The following is a 26,627-nucleotide window of genomic DNA, read 5'->3' on the forward strand; positions in this document are numbered from 1 at the left end:
AGAAACCACTATTCGTATCATTTGATAATGACACGTCTCATCACTGTTCCTGTGATAAAGAGCTACCAATATTCTCCCTTGTCTATACACTGTTGTAGTGATAAGCAGGGATTTAAAGAATGCAATACTGATTTATTTAGGAGACGTATAGCTGATTGTTCTACTTTAGATGTTTTTAGGATCTCTAAATCAGTGTTCTTCAACCGCCGGTCCATGGACCGGTGCTGGTCCGTAAAAAAATCTTGCCGGTCCATGTAGGATTCGGGTCCCCGCCGCAACAAAAGATGCCGGCATCAACTGACTTGCAACTTCCTGTTGCCTTCGCTATGCCAGGACTCCTGCCTTCCACCGCATATGCCAGGACTCCTGCCGCATATTCCTCCTGCCTTTGTCTCCGCACCCCCAGACCAGCAATGGCAGCTCTGTGTGCTTTTAACTTCGGCACACAGCTGCCCCTAAGCAGTAGTTTAGCCGCGGTTTCATGAGACAGCCTCAGGGCCTTTGCTAGGCCGGTCCGCTTTGATGATGTGATGTGGGCCGACCTACCAAAGGCCCAGAAGCTGCCTCATGAAACTGCAGCTAAACTACTGCTTAGGGGAAGCTGTGTGCTGAAGTTAAAAGCACACAGAGCTGCCGCTAGCCTAAAGAGAGGAAACATTTGCTGGAGAAGGAAGGAGGGAAGGGAGAAAGGGTACTCCTGGACAAGGGAGGGGAAAGGGGTACTGCTGGACAGGGGAGGAGGAAAATAGGAAGGAAACAGCTGGCAGATAGATTAGAGGAGGGGAAGGAGTCAGGATGGAATGGAGAGATCAGATGAGGGAAAGAGGGAGAGACAGAGGAATGAGAAAGTAAAGAGAGATTGATGCTGGGAAGGGGGTCAGATGAGAAATAAGGAGAGATGGACAAAAATGCTAGATCTGGTGTAGGAGAGATAAAAATGAAGAGAGCAGAATGAATCGTAAAAAGGAGAGAGGGGCACAGGCTGGATGGAAAGGGGAGAGGGGCATAGAAAGAAAGCAGATACCATATAGAAGGGGGAGAGGACAGACAGTGTATGGAAGGGACAGATGTTGAATTGAACAGACAGAAGGCAGACACTGGATGGAAGAGAGTGAAAAGACAATGAAAGCAGAAACCAGAGATGACAAAAGGTAGAAAAAAATAATTTTATTTCTATTTTGTGATTAGAATATATCCTTATGTATAGGTCACAACCTCCCCATCCTCTTCTTGGCTTAGCCATATTTGTAAAACATTCTTTATTACCCTCCTGATGTTGTTTTTTCCTTAAATGTATTTTTACTTTCCTTAAAGATTGTAGTTCACCCCTCTTCCCTTATGTATCGCTAATTACTTGTGTACATATGTTGTATGTTTACTTGTACAAATTGTTTTATTATGTCTCCCAATTTTTTTATTGTCATACGCATTGAAGTATTTGATATTGCGTATACAACAAACTTTTAATAAACTTGAAACTTGAGATTTGAAATATGTATCCTGCTAGAGCTGATGTTAGACATAACTGGGGAGTGCAAAGCCCAGGCAATGCTTCTTTAGCTTCCAGCTGGCTTAGGGCTCTCTCTGTATTAATAACTCAGAAATAGTGAACTTCCATTAGTAATAATAATAATACACACATTCACAAGGTCATGTGGAAGGTATAAGCAAACTACAACATGAGTCAGGGCTCTCTCTGACCAGGGGGCAGTTGCCCTAGTTGCACTCCCTTAACATCATTCCTGCCATGTGTGACTGTGGTATTCTGTTAGCATGATATTTGTATAGCATTCTGTAATAATTTGGCTTATTCAGTTTTCTTGATAGTAGAGGGGATATATGTGAAGGGGAGGGGAGACGGGGTTTTGTTGATCCTTGCCCTGTATTATTTGTATTTATAAAATGTCAATAATACAGAATATTGTTTCTTTTTATACTTTAATAAAATATGTTCAATATAAAATCATAACTATTTGAGGCTTGTGCGGATGGGATCAGATGGTTTGCGGGACCAAGCTCGCGGGGACGGAGTGGCGATAGTTTTTTAAAAAAAATTTCAGTCTTAGTAGTTTGCCAGTCCACAAAATAATTATTTTATTTCCGCCGGTCCATAGGTGTAAAAAGGTTGAAGAACACTGCTCTAAATCACCTCAAACTACCTATAGAGGCAGTGAATAAATACAAATACATAGACAGCCAAAATGTTAGCTTTCTAATTGATTTTTACCTCTTATAGCCAAGTTTTTATAGTTAAGTTTATGTAGTTTCTAATTCACCATGAATAATTCATGGATAACTCACATTATTTTTATAGCAAGATGGCTAAGGGCTGATGGCTAAATGGACCATTGGTATGACCCAGTAAGATTATGCTTATGTTCTTATTTTAAGGTCCAAATGTTTCCTCCTCTTTCTCCTCTGTTTGGCTTCCAGCTCAAAGAGAAAGAGTCTTTGCTAGGATTGCAGTGTCTGAGTTTCTGGTGAAATTTTCCCCCTGTCTTCAGCCCAAACTTGATCTGAACCTAGGGCAGACCAACAGCCATGGTTTGCAAAAGCTAAGAACAAGTCACTGCAGTTCACATTTGTTTTGCATTCTGGTTTGATGTCACTTGCCTTCACTCAGTATGCAGAGAGTAGTTATCCCCAGCTGCTGGAAACGAAGTTCCTGGTGCTTGAGGAAATTCAAGAGGTAGTGCTGAACTGCTTCCATTTCACATTTCAATAGAGACACCATTTTTTCTGCAAAGATACATTTACGTTCAAACATTTTTATTAGAAGGTTCATAGAGCAGAATTACAGCGAGATATAGAAACAAAATACAAATATCAAAGCGGAATTTCATCAAATAACAGTAAAGGAACCACAGTAAATATCAATATACCCCTCTTCCCACTCCCCATCACCCCACCCCCTTGAACCCCCCTTCTCCTATCCCCCTCTCTCTATGTAGCCACCTCTTCCCATTCCTCCCAACTCCATACATATCGTAATCCCGCCACATACCCACAAAATAAACGAGGAAGGTCACATCTCTGAAATAACTCCCCCCCCCCCAAAAGGGGAAATCATATCCCAGGGCTTGAACTCTTATAACCCTAGGGGCACTCCTTTATCCACAATCTCCCCTTCAAGAATATAACCCCCCCCCCCCAGAGTCCCAAACAGAAGGATACCAAACACCAAATCTAACGAGGTGTCCAGCCGACCCACCAGCAATCAGGTGAGGGTGTTCAAAATAAGGCTACGCCCTTTAGGCTGTGAAGACTGTAAATAACAGTCCCAGAGGAGCAAAAAGTGGCATCTACGCCTTCTGCGCTTCCCAAAGAACCAGATTATGTATGTGGGCCGTCCACTGCCAAAAAAGAGGCGGGTCCGGAGAAATCCATTGTTGCATAATGCATTTGCAAGCCAAAAGACACACCTTTTGACAAAGCAGAAGCCCCCCCCCCCCCACACACTTTGGTAGCGCCCGAAAGGAACCCGGGATATCTAACACCAACTGTTCCACAGTGCCTACAATAAAGCAACCCAAGAGCGATTGTAGGTATGTTACCACCCTAGTTCACTACACAAGATAAATTTAAAAAATAAATTAATTAATGTAAGCATTAAGGCAGTGATTTCTCAATCTTTATGTGCCTGTGACCTCATAATGGCAACCAAATAAAAACCATGTGACCCCCCTGGAGGTGTAGAATAATAATGTACCTAGGAAGAGCTATGGACCCATAGTCCCTTAATGCAGAGATTCCCAAGGTTTAGCATGTGCTAACTGACATTAGAATGGGCAAAATACTGTGTCCTAATTTATACCTATGGGCCATGTGGCACTTAGCACATGTTCATTTCCATTAGCATGCTAGACTTTAGTAAAAGGGCCCCTAATATTCAAACTTATGGAGGTCCTTAATAGAGATCCTTTTCTTTCATGTTGTTTATTTTTGTTTGTTTTTGCTGGGTGGTTAGTGCAGCATTCTCTGGAGCCTCACAATTGCCTTTATAGTGTGAGTCCATAATACCATGCTACAATAAAACTTAACGGGCTCACGAAAAGTAAAAAGCAGTCACAGCCCTATCTGCCTCCTGCTTATTCTTATGCCTTTTCTCCCTTCCCCCCAACCTGACATTTTGCAGATGTCAGTTTCCAGTGTGGAGAGTATGCGCAGACCATCTACAGGAAAAGCAGATGGTCTGCGCATGCATCAGGATCGCTCACTAGCGATCCGATTGCCCCCATTTGTATGCTGGCCCTTTGTGAATTCGTCGGCCTGCCACAGATCGGCCACGGATCTGGCACGATTGGGCAGGTTAGTGAATCTAGCCCTAAATCGATATTCAGAGCTTGCCAGCTACATTTATAGCAGCCACAGATAGATCAGCTATTTATGCAGCCTGACTTGGCTGTTAAACTTAGCTGGCTAGTACTTTAAATTTTGTGGATAGCCAACTATCTGCTAAGTGCTAATATTCAGTGGCCATCTCGCTCTGAATATTTGTGCTTAGCTGGCTAAGCGCTATTTAACCAGCCAGGAGCTGTTCCTTGCTGGTTAAATAGTACTGAATATCGGGTCCAAGGTGGTTTTAGCACTTTAACATGGGATTTTCCCATGCAGTCCCAGACTGCAGCACTTTTTTAGGATCTTTTTTAAAAATTTGCAGATCATGTGCTCTTGTTCCCATTAGGGAACAGTACCTGCAAAAAGTTAACACAGGAGCACTAAGGGGCATATTCTGTAAATGGTATCAAAAGTTAGGTGCCAGAAGGCGCTTAGATCACGCCTACCAACGCCTAACTTAATCGCATTAATTGGCTTTCATTGGAGCGGTAATTGAACGCACCATTTAAAACCAATTAAAAATAAATTTTTAAAAAGTAGGCTCTGCTATGCGCCTACTGGGATACACGCCAGAATCATATCTACAGATTGGTGCCTAGTGTCACCTAAGATCAAGGTAGGCATGCTTAGGGGCAGAGATTACCTTAGGCATCACTAGGTGCTGCTATTTACCATTCTACCAAAAACCTAGGCACCAGAAATGTAGGCCTTTAAACCCCTGGCCTACATTACTGGCACCTAAGTTTTTTCTTAGGTGCCAGTAGCCGTGATTCCGTTAACAGTGCCTAAGTGTGATTGATACACGGCCTGTGCCAAGCGATTTAGGCTCCGTTTACAAAATCTGGGCCTTACTGCATTCCATTTAGGAGATGCTAAGGCCCTGATTCTATAAAAAACACCTACAGTTAGATGCTTAGATTGACATGCCTAGCCGATTTAGGCGCAAAACCTAATTTTTTTAAATCGGCTTAACTGGTGCAGATAATAGAAGACACCATTCAAAAAAATACAAAAAAAACTTAAAAAATTAATTAGCCAGTAGACCTCTACCACTTCAATGTAGGTGTCTACACCGAGGCACCTACTGGTAAACAAGCATGATTAGGGGCAGAGTTTGGATGTGGATTGAGTTAGGTACACCAGTATGTTAGGCCAAGAAAATCCTGGCTTAATATTGTGACAGGGACCCTGCGCTGCACAATGCCCATTCAGAGTCACGTGATAATCAGCCCCCCTGTCCTACCCCTGAGCCCCGATGGATGCACTGGCCAGTTTAGAAGGGGAGGCGGAAACAGTCCTGCACTAAGAGTTTTAATACTGTGCCTTTAAGAAGTCTCAGAATAGAACCCCAGTTAGAAGGTAGAGGCTCCTTTAAGAATATGCCAGATGCCTCTAGGAGGGTGGGCCAAGGAAGTACAGAGTCCTTTTCCCCAGCAAGCTTACAGTAGGAGCGGAGGAGTAGGGTGGAGCTTGAAAGGAGCCGGGAGAGCTGAGAAACCTGACCCCAGTGACTGGGAAATGACACAGGAGGAGATTTCCAAAGAGGAAGCCCTGGAAGGCAGTCATGTCCAAGACACAGAGATGGAATGGGAAAATGCTTTTAGCCTAGAGCTCCACATGGAGGAAGGCATGGACTTGTGAACACAGCCATGTTTCAGGTCAGAATGTTTTTGGACTTAATTTGTGCTGCTGTGTTTTTGGTTTTCCTTCTGATACATGTAGAAAAATTTGATGAACTCTTGCCTGAATTGCATGGGTGGAGTACCCAGGACTGTGAGTTCTAGAATTGGGGCAGTAACGCTCTGCCTAGGTAGGAAGACTGGGGGGGGGGGGGGTTCTTTTTTTTTATACTTTATCTTTATTGAGTTTAAATTATATGATAACAAAATCATAATGAATAAAACAGTATCCACCTTACAGTACATAACATAACAGAATATAAGGACAATTTTAACCTTCTTTCTACTGTTAATTAGTCCACAATAATGAGGGAGAAGTATCACAAATTTGTTGGATCAATTAATTAATCTCCGATTTGTGATACTTCTCCCTCATTATTGTGTGTGTGGGGGGGGGGGTTTCTTCTGTTCCTGAAGCTCTTTGTACTACACTGTTCCTGGATATTGGAGATACTGGAGAGTGTGACTTAGTCCGTCTTGTGAAATTATGGGAACGTAGCTTTGTTGTTTGCATGGCTGCTGAATTACAGTTTTGGGAGGGAGGTATCCAACAAAGGGATTAGCTCTTCCTTCCAGACTGCCTGGCTCCTTGACAGCACAGTCTAAATCAGATCCTTAAGAGTAAGGAGAAAGTGTTGAGAAGGAAACATAAATTCCTTCTTTGTATTCTACAAAACTGTGGCACACAGAATAGTCCTGCCCTTAATCAAACATGGGCACAATTAGGAGATCAAAAGGCTTTGCAAAAATCTCCAATAGTTAAACAGATAACTGTACCACATCAAGGTGCTCATTCAAGGAAAAAAAATACTGTTAGAGCACATGACTTCCAAAACTAAACACATTTTTCATAGGGTTATTTCTCTTTCCTGTGCATATGTTTGAGCCATCTGACAGAACTGTGATTATGAAATCGCAAAAGAAATCTGCTGTAGAGGCATTTAATTTTTGAAAGAGAGACTATGATAAAATGAGGAAAATGGTTTAAAAGAAGCTAAAAGGGTCAACTGCAAAGATTAGGACATTATCAGGCATGGATATTATTTAAAAAATACCATCCCAGAGCAGATATATCTCACTTATTAACATAAGTGGAAAGAAGAGGAAAGAAGAGGAAACAAGAGCCGGCATGGTTAAAAAGTGAAGTGAAAGAGGCTATTAGAGTCAAAAAACATGCTTTAAAGAATGGAAAAAGAAGAGACACAAGCACTGGCAAGTTAGATGCAAAGCATTGATAAAGAAAGCTAAGAAAGAATATGAAGAGAAACTTGCCGAAGAGGCAAAAACTCATAACAATTTCTTTAGGTACATCAGAAGCAGAAAACCAGTGAGGGCGGATGATCAAGGAGCAAAAGGGGCATTCAGGGAGGATAAGGCCATAGCAGAGAGACTGAATGCTTTGCTCCAGTCTTTACGGAAGAAGATGTAAGAGATCTACCAGAACTAGAAATGGTATTCAAGGGTGATGATGTGGAGGAACTGAAAGAAATCTCTGTGAATCTGGAAGATGTACTAAGCCAAACCAACAAGTTAAAAAGTGATAAATCACCTGGATCGGATGGTATACATCTAGGGTACTAAAGGAACTCAAACATGAAATTGCTGACTTGCTGTTAGTGATCTGTAACCTGTCGCTAAAATCATCTGTAGTATCTGAAAATTGGAGTTTGGCCAATGTTACACCGAATTTTAAAAAGGATTCCAGGGGAGATCCGGGAAATTACAGACCGGTAAGACTGACATCAGTACCGAGCAAAATTGTGGAACACGTAGACAGACATGATTTAATGAGACAGAGTCAGCATGGGTTCAGTTGAGGAAGATGTTGCCTCACCAATTTGCTTGAATTCTTTGAAGGTGTGAATATACATGTGTATAAAGGTAAGCCAGTTGATATAGTGTATCTAGATTTTCAGAAAGCTTTTGACAAAGTTCCTCATGAAAGGCTCCTGAGAAAATTAAAGAGTCATGGGATAGGAGGCAAAGTTCAGTGGTCAATTAGGAATTGGTTATCAGATAGAAAACAGAGGGTAGGGTTAAATGTTCACTTTTCTCAATGGAGGGGAGTAAACAGTGGGGTGCCACAGGGATCTGTAGTGGGACTGGTACTATTTAACTTATTTATAAATGATCTGGAAATTGGAACGACAAGTGAAGTGATTAAAATTGCAAATGACACTAAACTGTTCAAAGATGTTAAAATGCATGTGGATTGTGAAACATTGCAGGCAGACCTTAGGAAATTGGAAGACTGGGCGTCCAAATGGCAGATGAAATTTAATGTGGACAAATGCAAAGTGATGCATATAGGGAAGAATAACCCAAATCATAGTTAACGGATGCTAGGGTCCCCCTTGGGGGTTAGCGCCCAAGAAAGGGATCTGGGTGTCATTGTAGACAATATAATGAAACCTCCCACCCAATGTGCGGTGGTGGCCAAAAAAGCAAACAAGAATTATTTAAAAAGGGATGGTTAACAAGACTAAAGATATTATAATACCTCTGTATCACTCCATGGTGTGACCTCACCTGGAGTATTGAGTTCAATTCTGGTCTCCTTATCTCAAGAAAGATATAGCACCACTAGAAAAGGTTCAAAGGAGAGCAACCAAGATTATAAAGGGGATGAACTCCTCTTGTATGAGGAAAGACTAAAAAGGTTAGGGCTCTTCAGCTTGGAAAAGAGAAGGTTGAGGGGAAATATGATTGAAGTCTACAAAATCCTGAGTGGAGTAGAACGGGTACAAGTGGATCGATTTTTCACTCTGTCAAAAATTACAAAGACTAGGGGACACTCGATGAAACTGCAGGGAAATACTTTTAAAACCAATAGGAGGAAATATTTTTTCACTCAGAGAATAGTTAAGCTCTGGAATGCGTTACCAGAGGTTGTGGTAAAAGCAGATAGCATAGCTGGTTTTAAGAAAGGTTTGAACAAATTCCTGAAGGAAAAGTCCATAGTCTGTTATTAAGACATGGGAGAAGCCTCTGCTTGCCCTGATCAGTAGCATGGAATGTTGCTACTCTTTGGGTTTTGGCCAGGTACTAGTGACTTGGATTGGCCACTATGAGAACGGGCTACTGGGCTTGATGGACTATTGATCTGATCCAGTAAAGCTATTCTTATGATCTTATGCTCAATCTGAGAAACATCCAAGTATCACACAACAGTGGGCACGGGAGACACTGTTTATTTTTTTTTTCAATGTCACACACTTGTCCATTACGACATGATACACTGGCAGGTTACCACATAACCGGCTAAGCCTCCCTGTCAAAATATACCGTACATGCACCTAAAGTGTAGACGACTATTGGTACCTAAGTCAATTTAGGCGCCGCTAGGTACAATTCTACAAACGGAGCCTAACTTTCATTGACATGTAGCAGATGCCTGAGTTAGGCATCATTTATAGAATCTGGCCCTAAGTGCTTCCATATTAACTCTGTGTTACCAGTCAGCACATACTAATCATAGCATATGCTGTTTTCAGAGTCTGGGTCCTCTCCCAGACAGAGCTGCCCCTAAAACTGGGGTCCTCTCAGCACCAAAGCCTCACTACTCAAAGAACCCCCCCCACACACACACACACACACCAAAAATAATAAGACTAAGCAGAGCAGAACAGATCAGAAAGATACCTTCTCAATTTGTTTGCAGAAGGAAAAACTGAAGGTGGCAGTGCAGCCTGCTGGGGAAGGAGGCATAGTCAAAAGATGTGTATGACATCCTTCTGCAATTAATTTGAGATCAGCAGATAATCACCTAGAGTCCAGATTCCTATATACTTGTACCAGAAGTTAGTATTATAGATGTCCCCAAAAGGAGTCAGTAGCCTCAGGATTAATTCATTGTGTAAACATTATCAAATCTGACATTATTCCATTTTTGATTAAAACATTAATCTTTCCAAATAATACCATGCAATGCCAACTGTCTAATGATCGAAGCAGCTTGAAATGATAGTTCGGGATGATGCGCCTGGCTGGTCAATCCCATCGTGTATTTTAGAAGTGGAATGTCCATCCTTTCCACCAAGTACGATTGTACCAATTCTGCAGAGATGGGGGGGGGGGGAAAAACATTATAAAACTTACAACAAACTTGAGTGACCTGCAGAAGTTTAGTTGTCAATGCTTAAAAAAATGTCCTCAGTTAAACATCATACAAGCAGTTAATCAACCATGTCATACACCCTGCATCTAAATCCACATTAGAATATATCCTCAGGTGACAATAACAGGTCTTTGTGGGCTCCAATACCATTTTATTGGACCCCTCAAAAAAATGGTGCTGGGATGCAGGAGCTTTTGAGATTGCACAGATGTGACTGTATTTTTTATCCGTAACATTTCCTTCCTTCAGCCTTGAAATTACATCTGAAGAAAGGGACCTGTGTGATCTCAAACTCATAGACCACAACACCATTTTTACGGGTTGGACACTTTTTTCCCTATGACTAATATAGTTTCTGGAGCATGTCCCATTATGTGAGCTATATACTCAAAACCCTCCAGTTTGCTACTAAGCCAAGTTATTGCTCAATATCTTTGCCTCAGGGGAAGGGGGAAGTGGCCCTAGGGGTTTGAGCTGCTGCCTCAGCACCCTGAGACTGTGAGATTGATCCCAGCCTGCTCCCTGCGACTCTGGGCAAGTCACTCAACCCTCCATTGACCCAAGTACCACAATTTGATGTGGGCCCACTGGGACAGATAGGGAAAATACTTAAAGAGTACCTGATTACTATTCAATGTATTGTATACCACTTTGGGTGAATCTCTTCATGAAAAGACAGTTAATAAATCCAAAGAAATAAATAATTCTCAACTGAGAGAGCTGTTATTTGCAGAAGGACATTTGAATCACAGACATACGGTACATGTGCATCCATCAATGCCAGTAGAGGGAGAGGAACAAATTCAGTATGTTTGGTAAGAAAATATAAAAGTATCTGTTTTTAAAGAGCTTTGCTAAGAAATAGAATGGGAGGGAATGTTGTTATGGGGGTGGAAGTCCAATAGGTTTGCATTATGTTAGTTCAAATGTCAAGCAATTATGACACCTTTGTGAGTCTGATTCATACTTCACTGTAATGTACACATGGGCAGCTTGGCCAGTCACTGCTATCTGTTATGCTATTGATATAAATTGGCTCCCAGTTTAGTTCACATTAAATGTTATACACAGTGTCATAGCAAGGTGGGAGGGTGACAATTTGGAGGGGGCGCCAGTGTCTCTCCCCTTTCCCCTTGGCAATTGGATAGGCAGGTCTGTGAAGGGCAACCCCACCCCAATTACCTGTTCACATCTTCACTGACAGTGAGCAGGCTATCCTAAGCACTGCTCGCGCTGGCCTCATCCCTTACTTTGATATCACTTCCTGTTTGTGGGGCCAGGAAGTGATGTCAGAAGGAAGGCTCAGCTGACACAAGTAGCAGGTGTTCCAGCCTGCTCGATGCTGGTGAGAATGTGAAGAAATACGGGGGGGGGGGGGCATATCAGGGCAGCAGGGAAGAGCAGGGTCATGGTCGGGGGTGGAGTAAAGCGCATTGGGATGGTAGTGCGCGCACGGAGCAGTAATCCCAGGTGCCTCCATCCCAGGCACCAACTTCCCTAGCTATACTACTGGTTATACATGTCATACCATGCTTTGTCAGCTCAGCGATACAAGACGTCACACACAGAAGTGACTCCTCTTCATTTTCAGTACTGAGAAAAGCTTGAAGCAGTCCCTTAAAACACTGAGACTCAATGATTGCCTGTCAAACCAAGAAAAGGAATACAGACTATCAGGTTTAAATAATTTTATTTATTACTCTCTCTGTCATTCTATGCGGATCACTCTCCAACATACATATTTCAATTTACAATGTCTAAAACCATAAAACTCAAGAGACACACAAAATACACCAATAAAAATAAAGTCCTAAACTGACATGGGTGCTAATGGATTAATACACCTACTGCTATCTATCACATCATCAGTATTCAGGTCAATTAAAAGGCCTGTCGAAAGAGATCTTAACTCTTTCATATCTCTCAGTGCATTTACTCTAGGAGGCATTGTAATGTGGAGGCAGTGTTAATAAACATTAATTCTAGTGCAATAGGTGTGTCATTTTGGACAGACAGGTAATATCCCAGTGCCTGTGAGGCATGCAGAAAGAATCCACTCCGTTTTTTTTAACTCTCCTACTTCACCAGAAGACTCTGCTGCCCACTTCAGATTTTTCTTTCTGCTAAGAACTCCCCTAGTCGAGGGTACAGCTCTGCTTGCATGGAGGAAAAGCAGACTGAGGTCTGCAGCTGACAGGCCAATCCCTTGTCGTACCTGTTAACCAGCCCAAAGAAACATTTTTGGAGCTTGGGGCCATTCAGCTTGTATCATTGCTTGTCTACTGCATTGCAGGGGCTTGAGTGCAAGTTATTAAGCATATGTAGGGGGGGTCTCGCAGGGTGCCAGCTGCATTTTGCCTCCCCTTTTTTCTTATCCATGAGCCTGCAGGAATTGGAGGCTCAGTCAGACACCAGTCAAACTAGTAGCCCGAAGATTCAGTGCTGGAAGGACATTCAGTTGTGAGGCAGATCCAGCTACCTTTGCAGTTGAGGTAGGTTGCAGCACATTACCAGCACAGGTCACACACTAAGAAAGGCTATTATGAGGAAAATCGGGGGAGGGGGTCTGTAAATTTTAATTTTGATGGTTTCTGCTTGTTCCATGATGTCCCCCCACCTCTAAAATCCTTAAATTGTTAGGTTTTTGTTTTGTTTTATTTCAGCATTTTGGAGCCATTTTGGGACGTTATAATGCTGCCGACCCAGCCATCTGGGATTTCCTGATTGTTTTCAAAGTTCTCCAGAAGCTCCAAATCATCTTGATTTGCCTTATCTTTTGACCCTAATCCATGCCAGAATTGCATCAGATGGGCACCCAAAGCGCGCCCTTATGGGGTGCAGAAGCGGTCAACTTAGCTTTCCCTTTGCTCTCTTGGGCCAAAGAACTGGCGGAAAGCCCACTGATTGGGGCTATATTCAGAGCCCCAAAATGGCAGTTGTCCTAAACGCAGGGGCGCAGAGGCTAAGGAGTCCAAGAGATGCAAGCTGGAGTCCTCTACAGCACTGCCTAGTATGGTGTTTTCTCCAGAATTTGTTAATTTGATGTGGAGAGCTTTTCAGGACAGCTGACCTTCTAAATGAAAGTATGACAGTGCTTCTGAAGGCACATGAGGGGGCAGGGGCTCCCAGGGTGTGTCTGCCATGCCAGTTGCAGCTGGCCTGGATCTATGGGACCTTTCCGAGGGAGATTCAAAGGATGAAGGGTCTCTTACTATGCCCTTGCTGTCTCAGGATGAGCCATCCCTGTCAGGAGATGCAGGGTCACCTATGCATTAGACCCTATGGTGGCCCTCAATCATGGAGATGATCCCACAGTTTTCCATCTGTTCAAACCTTCATGAAACAAATGAATTTTCAACAAAATTTTAAAAGCCTTACTATTAGCTTCTACTTTTATATCTCATAAAAGATTCCATAAAAATGGCGCAATAAAATAAAAAGCTTTCTTTCTAGTGAATTCCCATTTTGCTTTATTTGCCGCTGAAAGGACTAATCTATTATCTTGAATTGATCTCAAAGCTCTTGATGGTGTCAAAGAATGTAAATAATTAGGTTGTTGTAAACTGAAAGCTCTATATGCCAAGATTAGAGCTTTAAAGTGAATTCTATAAAAGATTGGTAGCCACTGAAACTGTAAACAGAGTGGTGTTACTCGATCAAATTTCTTTTTGTAACCCAATATTTTAATAGTGGTATTTTGTACTGTCTGCAATCTTTTCAGATTGCACTTCAAGAGACCCAGAGGTTGTTAGATATTCATGCAATAGAGCCTATGTCATCTGAAGATTTGGGCTCGGGCAGATATTCCATATACTTCATTATGCCAAAGAAAGACTCAGTTGATTGGAGGCCCATTCTGGATCTTATGTCAATGCAACCCTCAAAGTTCCGTGCTTCCGCATGGAGACAGTTCGATCTGTCATAGCAGTTGCTACATTGGGGAAGTATTTTGAAGAATTCTGCAGTTTGGATACAGTGTAGTCGATTGCACTGCATACATATATTTTGTTGAAGTGATGCAATGGAATGTTATGTGGAGATTTTTAATACCCATGAAGCTGAACTGAGGTTTTTTTCTCCACTTTTTTTCTTTCTGAACTGATGGTCTTTGAATGGTTTAAGAAGGTATCAGTGCCTAAGTACATTTATATATTTGTTTTGTTTTATTATCATATGTGCTTTCTCCCTTTTTTGTGTGGTATGATTTCAATTACCCCAACATTGATTGGATAAATGTTATATCAGGGAGTGCTAGGGAGGTAAAAGTCCTAGACGTCATAAAAGACTGCTTCTTGGAGCAACTAGTCCAGGGGGAGGGGGAGCTATTTTAGATTTGGTCCTTAGTGGAATGCAGGGCATAGTACGGGAGATAACTGAGTTGGGTCTGCTGGGAAACAGTGATCATAACATGATCAAATTTGAGCTGCTATCTGTAGTGGTATTGCTAAAGGAATCTACTATAGTGACACTTAATTTTCAAAAGGTCGACTATGATAAAATTAGGAAAATGATTAAAAAGAAGCTAAATAGATCAGTGTAAAGGTTAGGATTGTAAAGCAGGTGTGGACATTATTTAAAAATACCAATGTGGAAGCCCAGACCAGATGTATTCCACGTATTAACAAAGGTAGAAAGAAGAGGAAACGAGAGACATCAAGGCTAAATGGTGAGATGAAAGAGGCTATTAGAGCCAAAAATCATCCTTCAAAGAATAGCACCAATAACCTTGTTCTTATTCTGTCAACATTTTCACCTCTAAAACAACAAGCTAATGGTATTTTTTGATCAACGTATGTGGTACTCCAGCAATTTGACAGAGTTATGAAGATCAAATGGAAGGATACTGCTCTGATCTCATTATGGAATAATAACATCTTTAAAATCCAAAACTCTGCCCTGAACTGGCCTATATGGAAAAAAATGTGAGATATGGACATTGTAAGACCTCCTTAGTAATAATTGTTGGCTGTTTTTTAATGAAGTATACGATAATTATAGTTTACCAGCCAACGAATATTTAAGGTGGCTTCAACTAAAACATTGCATCTGTGCATCTGTGCATTGCATCTTCTAAAACTAAAGCCTGTACCTGATCTCCTTCAATAAATTATTACCATTGCCCCTCTTAAAGGTGTTGCCTCAAAATGGTACGCATTACTGAGACAAGAGTCTCCTGTGTTTATATCTAAGCTGATGAGTGCTTGGTATCCTGATCTGGATATTTATGCAGACAATGAACTTTGGCAGGAAGTGTGGATCAGAGTATTAAAGTCTATTCGATCTGCTCTAGTACTTCAATCGATATTCTTTTTATTACATCGGTCCCACTGGATTCCACAGAAACTAGCTAAATTCTCTCATGAAGTTTTGAATGTATGCTGGTCATGTGGGAAATCTGTGGATACACTGCCTCACATAATATATCAATGTTCACATCTTATGGTGTACTGGGACAAGGTTTGGAATACCATCTCCACCATATTAAACATTCATGAACCTCTACATCTCAAAATCATTGTTCTTGGACAACAGGGACTAGCACATTCCCTGTCTGAACCCAATGCTCGCTTGCTCAATATTTTAATGTTTTTGGCTATCAAAAACATCTTGCATTGCTAGAAGACGGAGTTTAATGTATGGTGGAATACTGTATGCATAACTAGCAAATTTGAAAGTGTTATTGCAGAAAAACATCATTCTACTAGTACATTCTGTAGAGTATGGAGCCCTGTTCAATCTTACTGTGCTTTGGACCGTTGACATGTGAGTATCTCAAATTACACTGTATACGTTATATATTGAGTCACTTCTTCTTAGTTTATTTAAGCCATTCGGTGATGCTTGTTTGGAATTCTCTTCCATGCTTCGTATGCATATTCTATACTGAAATAGTATGTACTGGTCTGTCGTATATGTTTGACATGAAATACTGGTTGTATTGTCTTAGAATCATTACTCTTTTCCTCTATATTACTTATGGTCTGTACAACTGGACTGTCTCATGCAGTTAATATTTGTATTAATGTTTGTATACTTTTTTGTTTATTTATTTTGTAAAACTAATAAATATTTGAACAAAAAAAAGAATGGAAAAAAAGATCCAAATGAAGAAAATAAGAAGAGACATATGAACTGGCAAGTTAGATGCAAAGCATTGATAAAGAAAGCTAAAACAGAATATGAAGAGAAACTTGCTAAAGAGGCAAAAACTCATAGTAACATTGTTTTTTTGGTACATCAGAAGCAGAAAACCAGTGAGGGAATCCATGGGACTACTGGATAGTCAATGAGCAATAGGGGCGCTCAGGGAGGAAGACTGAATGAATGCTTTGCTTCGATCTTTATGAAAGAAGATGTACGATCTCTACCTGAACAGGTAATGGTTTTCAAGAAACTGATATCCCTTGGACTGTAGGTGGTGGCGCCCCTTTAAAATTACTACAGCCAGCCAAAGCCTTAAAGCAGCAGTGCCCTGTGCAACTACCCAGTTTGTATAATCTTAACTTGTCTCTGCTTGCTAGTTGGATCCAAGGTATAATTTTCAGATACTTTACCTGAATGTTTTCAGGAAGGCTTAGGTTCTCAATAATTTGGGCAACCTGACATGTCAGCAGTGGGTTAAGTGGTTGAGTGAGCAGTAGATTCCCCAGATTCTGCAGCAACTCTTCTGCAGCACCCTGCAAAAAGTAGTAATATTTTGTCACTTCTACAGAGGATAATAAATTAGTTTAAATTTCACAACTCTAAAAAAAAGACTTTATTTATTTATACATTTATAACCCGCCTATATCTAAGAGGGAGTACATATTGCACACACATAATAAAAAATCCATAATACAAAAACAAACAATAGAACCAACTAGAAAAATATACTGTCCAAATACAAAAGCAATTTTCTTCTTTAACCTTCAAGACTGGGATGTACACAGGTGAGGCTGGACTCATTTAGAGCACTGGTCTTTGACCTGGGAGCCGCTGCATGAGCGGACTGCTGGGCAGGATGGACCACAGGTCTAACCCAGCAGCGGCAATTCTTATGTTAAGACTGTATGTACACTGGAAAAGCACAGATTTAAGCTGGGTTTTTTTAAAAAAATTGAATGTAACAGATAGCAATCTAATATTCAGGCAGTTCCCGAGTTACAGATGCCTGACTTAAGTACGACTTAGGTTGCAGCTTCATTTGATTTCACTGAACAGTATTTCCAGTGGTATAGACTCCTAAACTTCTTCTGCAGCAGATTCAGGAACAATGCATGGCCACAGTGTGTGGTTGTGCATGCTGTACCTTAGAGGGAGCACTGGTAGGGATAGTTGGCCCTTTTGTCAGCTGGGAGCAAAGGTAAACAGTAAGAGGGGCATAATCGAAAGGGACGTCTAAGTCCATTTGCGTCCAACTCGCAAGTCATCCAAAGTAAAAAACAGCCTAAGACACATTTTGAAAAATACATCCAATATTTTTTTTTGTTTCAAAAATCATCTAATTATACATCCTGCCGATCTGATCGTCCAAGCCGCTAAATCGTCCATCTTTATATCACATTTCCATCCAACTTTTCATCCAAGTCCAAAATGCCTAGAACAAGCCCTGTTGGACGTGAGAGTGATGGACTGAACATCCAAACATGGCACCTAAATAGTGGGGTACTTTACAGGGCATTGCTGTGAATTTCACAAAAAGGGTGCCATGTCTTCACAAAAAGGGTGCCATGTCTGCAGCTGGTCCACAGCTGCAGACGGGAGATAACCAGAAAGACCCGTTTCAAGATTTTGAATTTACGCCCAGTAGCGTCTATGACGAACTATCAAGACTCAAGGTAAACAAAGCCATGGGACCGGATAACCTATACCCCAGAATGCTCAGGGAGTTAATGGAAGTCCTGGCAGAACCATTATCTGTTCTTTTCAGTCTTTCCCTAAGCACAGGAAGGGTTCCCTTGGACTGGAAAACCGCCAACGTAATCCCACTCCACAAAAAGGGCTGCAGGACAGAGACAGCAAACTACAGACCAGTGAGTCTCACGTCTATAGTGTGTAAACTCATGGAAACACTGATCAAACAGAATCTTGACACAATCCTAGACGAAGAAAAACTGCGTGATCCACACCAACACGGGTTCACCCAGGGCAGATCCTGCCAATCTAATCTGATTAGCTTTTTTGACTGGGTTACTAGACAACTGGACGCCGGAGAGTCACTGGACGTGGTATATTTGGACTTCAGTAAAGCATTTGATAGCGTCCCTCATCGAAGATTACTGAACAAGCTGAAATCGATAGGATTAGGAGACACTCTAACTACATGGGTTGGGGATTGGCTGAGCGGTAGACTTCAGAAGGTGGTGGTGAACGGTACCCCATCCGAAGCATCGGATGTGATCAGTGGAGTGCCGCAGGGCTCGGTCCTGGGCCTGATTCTATTTAACTTATTCATAAGAGATATGACGCAAGGACTTAGAGGAAGGGTATCACTGTTCGCCGACGCCGCCAAACTTTGCAACATAGTAGGCAAAAGCTTATTACCTGATAATATGACACACGGCCTACTGTTGCTGGAACAATGGTCAACTACTTGGCAGCTAGGCTTCAATGCTAAAAAATGCAAGATAATGCATCTGGGTAAGAGAAACCCGCGTAGAACTTATGTACTAAATGGTGAGACCTTGGTTAGGACCACGGCGGAACACGACCTAGGGGTGATCATTAGTGAGGACATGAAGGTTGCCAATCAAGTGGAGAAGGCTTCCTCCTGGGCAAGACAAATGATGGGGTGTATCCGCAGAGGTTTCGTCAGCAGGAGACCTGAAGTTATGATGCCGTTGTACAGAGCCATGGTGAGGCCTCACTTGGAGTACTGTGTTCAGTTTTGGAGACCACACTACCGAAAGGACGTGCTGAGGATCGAGTCGGTTCAGCGAACGGCCACCAGGATGGTCTTGGGGCTCAAGGATCTCACGTATGAAGAAAGATTAAAAAAATTGTGGCTGTACTCACTTGAGGAAAGAAGAGAACGGGGAGATATGATTGAAACATATAAGTACATCACGGGACACATCGAGTCAGAAGATGATATCTTCTGGCTCATGGGACCCTCGACCACCAGAGGGCATCCGCTGAAAAATCAGGGGAGGGAAGTTTCATGGCGACTCCAGGAAGTACTTCTTCACCGAAAGAGTAGTGGATCATTGGAACAGACTCCCACTCCAGGTGATAAAGGCCAGCAGCGTGACGGATTTTAAGAGAAAATGGGATACTCACGTGGGATCTTTAAGGGAGTAAATTCAGGGGAGGGGATACTTGGAATGGGCAGACTTGGTGGGCTATAGTCCTTTTCTGCTGCTTTTTTCTATGTTTCTATGTCTTTTCCTCCCTACAGCTCCCTTATAGATCATGGTGAGCCCCCCAAACCACCTCCAGAATCCCCTAGAACCACTTATCTACCACCCCAATAGCCCTTATGGCTGCAGGAGCCATTTATATGCCAGTACAAAAGGGTTTTGGGGGTGTATAGGGGAGTGTACATGTTTAAGTATCAATGCAGTGATTACAGGGGCTTATGGGCATGGGTCCTCCTCTCTATGGGTCCCTAACCCACCCCCAAGACGACTTAAGCTGCCTCTGTGTTGGACGACTAAGCTTTCCTATGACAGGCCACCAGGTGATGATGGTCTAGAGGCTGAATTTTAAAGGTGTAATTAATATTTTTATGGGGGTGGGGGGTCGGTGATCACTGGGGTAGTGTGTGAGGGTATGTGTTATGTGTTTTTAATGCTTATCTGGTGAGTTTAGGTGGGTTTTTGTGACTTAGCCATATGTCTAAGTCACAACGTCCAAGTTCCATTGATCTCAGCCTGTATAACTTTCGGTTATACATGCTGTACGACTAAGTCTAAGCCGGCCTACATCCCGCCCAACTCCCACCCTCCCGAAACACCCCATTTAGCTTTGGTCGTTCAGCGGCACTATGAAGGCCTAGGTCATTTATAAATACGTCCAAAACATGTTTTTAGTATCGGCATTTGAACATATTTGAGAAATGTTCATCCAAGTGCTGACTTAGGCCGGTTTTTGGACGTTTTTCTCTTTCGATTATGAGCCCCTATGCATCTTAAAATCTATAAGTTCTGAGTTACATACAAATCCAACAAAAACAGTTTTAAAAACGTAACTCATTCTTAACCTGGGGACTGCCTGTATCTAGGCAGGTGGATCTACCCCTCAGGACTTGTAAATGAGAAGGTGCACCATCTCATCTCCACCAAATGAAAATTCTTTAGACATGGAACCACAAAAAACAGTGTTGCTTCAGATCTTAGTGTTCTCCATGGTATACATCATGGTTGAAACCCTGTCAGCAGACAGTGAGGTGCTTGATGCTTTAAAACTTTATATATACAGAGAAAAACCTTAAATCAAAGAAGACCACTGTGCCAGAGGTTATCAAGATAATTTCCTACAGTAGACAGAAACCCAAAATGATAATAAATATAGAAAACGGAGAAAAATGAGCCTCATCCACGAATAGCCGGGACTAAACAGTACCCTAAGCCACTCGTATCATCACTGGTCCAAAAAAAAAACAACAACTCCGTACATATATATTATTGCAGTCAATCTTTCATTTCATAAACTGCTTTTCAATAATTCTTCTGTCAAACATATCAATTTAGTGTGAATAAATAGTTAATTCTGTGTAAAACAGGTTATAATGGCTACAGCTAGGAGTGAAAACATTATTTCAAATTCATATCAAATCATATAAGGCATGTGAGGGTTTTAGAAAGACTTATCCCGGGGAGCGCTTCTCTCAATGCTGGTAATCTTTTCATCCAGTATATCAGAATACTAAAACTCATTCCCTGGTACTTGTTCTTGTTCCCAACAGAAAGCACTTCTGTTTCGCCCTATCAGGGCTACTTCAGGGGAAAAGTTCAGTGAAGTTTACTTAGCATTGCTCTCCCCAAAACACTTTCACAAAATAACCAAGTATCAATAACGATCTTCAAAATGGCCACAAAACTGAGAGACGCGCCCAGCTCGTTCAAAAAAAGAAGGAGCTGGGCGTCATGATGTCATCACATACATGATGCGTAATATGCTAAACACAAGACTGTCAAAAAAGGGAGATTCAGAAGTATAGCACATATTCTACAAAGACTATATCCCAACAAAAAGTAAAAAATGAAAAAAATATGTATATCAGTAAAAACAGTATTGCTAATTCAGTAGAACGGTTGCCATTCATATGTGGTATTTAGACCTCTCTCTTTCTTAGTAGTTCAAGGAAAGTTACATTCAGGTATAATAGGTATTTTCCTGTCTTAAGGAAGTTTACATTCTAAGGTGGCAATTCTATAAAAAGGCACTTAGATGCAGAAACCCGATGCATTACATAATTTTATCCCTGTATATGTATTGTTAAATATTTGGATTTAAATTATGTTTTCTTCATTCCTGATCATCTAAAATCATTTTTGGACCTTAAGGAGTTAACCAGTGGTGAGGGTAGAAACTCTATAATGTGAAGATCGAGGGCTTTCAGCTGTATAATAGCCTTTATCTTGAATTTTATTGTTACAAATTATCTCCCTTTAATTTCTATCTCTCTCTCTGTTTTTGAATATTGTGGTCTAAAGAAGAGTTAAGTTCCAATGTTTTTTCTTCTTTATATTGTTTTCCGATTGGAAGAGATTAGGGTAGGATATGACTCCGAGATTGAGAGCGAGACCAGAAGGCTTTGAGCATGCGCAAATGCTCAAAGCCAGTCCAGCCCAGCCCAGACTAGAAGAGGGAGGATCTCCGACGCACCGCCCAGCCCAGGCCACGCCAGAAGAGGGAGGATCTTCGGGCACCGGCACTGGTGCCAAGACGGGTAAAGTTAGTGTCATTGACGTGCTCGGGGCGGAAGTAGGATCGCGGTGGAGGGGGGCAACGCAAGCGGGGGGGATGCCAGATCGCGGGGGGGGGGGGGGCGCTCGTACAGCGAGGCAAGCTCGGTTTACGAGGCACCAAGTTTGCAAATGTTTTGCTCGTCTTGCAAAACACTCGCAAACCGGTGCACTCGTAAACCGAGGTACCACTGTATTTACTAATTACATATGTTAGAATATGTTATACAATTTAGTAAATCTAATCCTGCATTCCTCATAATTTAGAGTAGAGAATGACACGGGGACAATTTTTTCCCCGTCCCCGCAGGAACTCAATTTCACCATCCCGTCCCCACAAGTTTTGTCCCTGCCTTAACTTCACAAGCCTCGAACACTTATGATTTTAAAGTGTTTGAGGCTTGTGCAGATGAGAACAGAGCTTGCAGGAATGGAACAGGGACAGGAAAAGAACTCTCCGGGACGGGATGGGGAAAACGAGTTCTCGCGGGGACGGGGAAAAATTTGTCCCCATGTCATTCTCTAATTTAGAGTTCTACTTAAATTAAGCAGTGCCTAGCAAATGTTAGATAACTTGGATCATATTTACAATACATAAAGAATGTCTAAGGTACAACTGAAGAAACCTTTGACAAAATCTTTCTTCTCTTCCCGAATGAAATATCATTCTTACCTTATTAAGAGGATGCTGGGAAAATATCCAGAGAAGGGCAAGGGATGACTGCTGGACTTCTCTATTGTTGGAGTCAAGAAGAGTGAGCAACAGAGGTAGGATGTTCATAGCAATGAGGTCAGTCTGAGTGTCTCCTGAAAGAAGGATTGATCATTTTGATTTGAAGGGAAGCAATTACTGCAGGGGTACTGAGATACATTTGGATCAATAAAAGAACTACCCAATATTCTGACATTATCAACCAGCAACTAGGCCAAAGATATCAATCCTCCATTCTAAGAGGATAAATAAAAAAACTGGACTAATACTGATCTACAAGTGACTGGGGGATCATATAAGCAGCTATGAAAAATAACTATGAGTGTCTCGAGCAATATATAAGCTGGCACAAAATATTAGTGACTCAAGCGATTTAACCAGCCTGAAATGGCTCCTGGCCTGTTATATAGCTTGTGTGGGGCTAACCTGCAATGTTCAGCAAAATGTAACCAAGTAGTGCCCCTGGATTTTACTATTGACTACTAAACTCAAAGACAGCTGTTTTGTGGGCGGTTTGGGGCAGAGTTGACACTTATGCAATTAAGTGCCAATATTCAGCACTTAATCACCTAAGCTTAGTGGTCAAATTGGATTGCACTTATGAGATAGCTGGCTTCATAAACCCGGATATTTGATGTGGGAGCCAGGACATGGTCTGGTATTAAATATCCAGGGATAATTTATTTATTTATAATATTTATATAGCACTTATACCCTAAACCAGGGGTAAGGAACTCCGGTCCTCGAGAGCCGTATTCTAGTCGGGTTTTCAGGATTTCCCCAATGAATATGCATTGAAAGCAGTGCATGCAAATAGATCTCATGCATATTCATTGGGGAAATCCTGAAAACCCGACTGGAACACGGGCTCTCAAGGACCGGAATTCCCTACCCCTGGTCTAAGGGCTCCTTTTACGAAGGTGCGCTAAGCATTTTAGTGCACATATCGGATTAGCGTGCACTATAACGCGCGCTAGCTGAAAATCTACCGCCTGCTCAAAAGGAGGCGGTAACGGCTAGCGCACGGTGCTAATGCCATTAATAACAAAATCAAAAACTGTGGATGCAGATGTTCTGGAGATAATTTATTAAACACTGACATATAAAACCATGAAAATTCAATTTAAAAAGTACAATGATAAAAATTACTGTGATAAAAATCCCACCGGACCCTACATGGTCCGTTTTTCGGCGAACACGCCTTCCGCAGGGGTCCAATGGTTTGCAACCTCACATGTAAAGAATTGGACTGAAAACAGTCTATTGTCTTTAAACATATGAGCAAAGAACACCGCAGACAAGCTGAAGTAGCAAAATAAATTATCTCCAGAACATCTGAATCCACAGTTTTTGGTTTTGTTTTCATCGGTGGAATGTTTTCACTGTGGATCATTGGGTCTCCCCATTTTTCTTTGTTCTAATGCCATTAATAAACATTTTTTTACTGCAGGTCCTATTTTATACCATGGGCCGTAATTCTTAATAGTGACATTAATGCAGTAGCACACATGAGTTAGTATGTCACATATTTATTTCTCTGGGAAATAAAACAAGCTAAATGTTAATTTATTTAAGTCCTCTTCCCCACCCCCCTTCCCATCCTATGCACTTGTCCTCTTTTGGCAGAGCTAGAACAAATTTTTCAATGATTGTGGATGACAAGAGGATGTGTTGCTTATTATTGATTTTAGCCACTTCTGCTCCTTTCAGCTTCTAAGTCAGGGGTGTCAAAGTCCCTCCTTGAGGGCCGCAATCCAGTCGGGTTTTTGGGATTTCCCCAATGAATATGCATGAGATCTATGTGCATGCACTGCTTTCAGTGCATATTCATTGGGGAAATCCTGAAAACCCGACTGGATTGCAGCCCTCAAGGAGGGACTTTGAGATCCCTGTTCTAAGTGGTTATCTTTGTGCTATAGCACCTTGGGGGCAAGTCTACAACAGGGTGTCTCAATTAAAGTACCCCAGTAATGCAGTTGAGAGCTTATTTTGTATGGCCACTTGAGCACCCAGGTGTTCATATTATACACTAGTGTTCATTTGAGTGTGCAGTATTGAGTTACATTTATTTATTTACTCCTATTTAAGTATTTATATACCACTTAAAGCCTACGTGGTTTACATTCAGGTACTCAAGCATTTTTCCCTGACATAAATCTGGTGTAGATGGAAGCACCTAAATGAAGCAGGCAGGCGGGAAAATTACGGTATTCTGTAAGTTGTCTACCTATATGGCTGCCCCACCTATGGCCTATTCATGTTCCATCCCCCCTCTCTCTTACAAATATGCATTATGCCATTTGAGTGCCTATTTGTAGAATACCACTTAAGCATCCAAATTACATTTTCACAGATACCTAAATGTCAGTATTCTATATATATTTAGGGGCAAAGTCGGCATGTAAATGACTTCTTATAGAATTGCCCTTTACTTGCAACCACCCGGTGTATTTTCCCCTATTTACATCACCTCCTAACTTACTTAAGCCTATTCACTGCAGCCACTAGTCAGGGATCATACCCCTGAAAGCCAATAGTGCATACCTAGTCCAATGGCTAAATATTGTCACTTTCTTCTTGCTAAACCTATTTTTCTAAACTGATGCATGCAAATAATAATAATAATAGCAGTTTATATACCACAGGACTGTGAAGTTCTATGTGGTTTACAATGATTATAAATGCTACAAATTGCTACAAATTTTTACAAAAACTGGTGTCTAACAGCTCCAGAGATCAATTATTGTTGGAAGTGTCTAACAGCTCCAGAGATCAATTATTGTTGGAAAGATTGTGCGAATCAGCTACCTAAGTGTACTTAGGAACAGATATGTTTTTAGGCATCTCCTGAATTCCCCATACGTATTGGCAAGCATAAGTAATTGTTCCAGGTCTTACAAACCACTTGTAAGACCTTAATAAGTGGTATGTCAAATGATTATTCAACTTTAATATTAACTAGGGCTTTCTTCCCACCAGAGGCTGCGGATACTCTTTTTCTACCATCCCCAGCCCGAGATGCAGAAGACTGGCTTAGGACTGAAGCTCAGGTGTTCCACCGCAAAACATGCAGCACTGCTGCAAGACTATCTCTTCTTAATGTCCCCCCTTTTCCAAACTGGCTATATTGCTACATCTAGTTTTACCAAATCTTTGTCTACTGGAAGAGTTTTCAGGACTGTGACTACACTTACAGAAGAGATGCATTCACCTGATAATATTTTGGGAGCCCTTTCTCTCTTCTCTCAGATACACAGGGAATTGAAAGGACAGAATGAAAGAAAAACACCTCACCATTTGTGGCTAAGTTTCTCAGACACACACAGGACTGCATTGAGACCTAGTTGAACAAAAAGATAGTTTGAATTTCAAGGTACAACAATGTTTAACAACAACTTAGAATGATAATACTAGATATGGTTTATAGAATATGCTTAACAGGAAAGACTCAATGAGAAAAATAATCCCATATTTCAAAAACTATAATCTTCCAGATTAATAAAATTATAACTGATTCCTAAATTCCAGATATGAGTTAAAGACAAAAATATATGAGGGGCATAATCAAAAGAAACGTCTAAGTCCGGCAGCGGCAAAATGTTCATTCTCAAAAAGTACATCCAAAATAAGTTTTTTTCAAAAATTGTCTATCTGTACATCCAGGCATTTGATCATCCAGACCGCTACCATGTGTATCTTTATACCACATTCTCGACCAAAAATTTGTCCAAGTCTGAAACGTCCAGAACAAGACCTTTTGGACATGGGAGGGGCCAGCATTGTAATGGACTGGCCACCCAGACATGGCAACAGAGCAGTGTGGCACTTTACAGGGCACTGCTATGAACTTCACAAAAAGGGTGCCACATAAACATCTCACCAGAACTCCCTTA

At 41.5% G+C, this 26,627-nt stretch overlaps 1 protein-coding gene across 3 annotated transcripts in view; it reads right to left on the bottom strand.

Annotated features, from left to right (window-relative positions):
• Positions 1-26,627, bottom strand: part of LOC117356895 (vacuolar protein 8-like) — a 118,432-nt gene that overhangs the window by 12,313 nt on the left and 79,492 nt on the right. For all 3 annotated transcript variants that reach the window (XM_033936784.1, XM_033936783.1, XM_033936785.1), the window contains exons 9-14: positions 26,029-26,074; positions 22,696-22,829; positions 16,689-16,811; positions 11,663-11,777; positions 9,939-10,073; positions 2,614-2,739 (exon numbers count right to left, since the gene is read on the bottom strand). In XM_033936784.1, the coding sequence (XP_033792675.1) occupies positions 2,614-2,739; positions 9,939-10,073; positions 11,663-11,777; positions 16,689-16,811; positions 22,696-22,829; positions 26,029-26,074 (679 nt within the window). The remainder of the gene's footprint in view (positions 1-2,613; positions 2,740-9,938; positions 10,074-11,662; positions 11,778-16,688; positions 16,812-22,695; positions 22,830-26,028; positions 26,075-26,627) is intronic.

The sequence above is a fragment of the Geotrypetes seraphini genome, chromosome 3 (genome assembly GCF_902459505.1).
Source record: "Geotrypetes seraphini chromosome 3, aGeoSer1.1, whole genome shotgun sequence".
Lineage (NCBI taxonomy): Eukaryota > Metazoa > Chordata > Amphibia > Gymnophiona > Dermophiidae > Geotrypetes > Geotrypetes seraphini.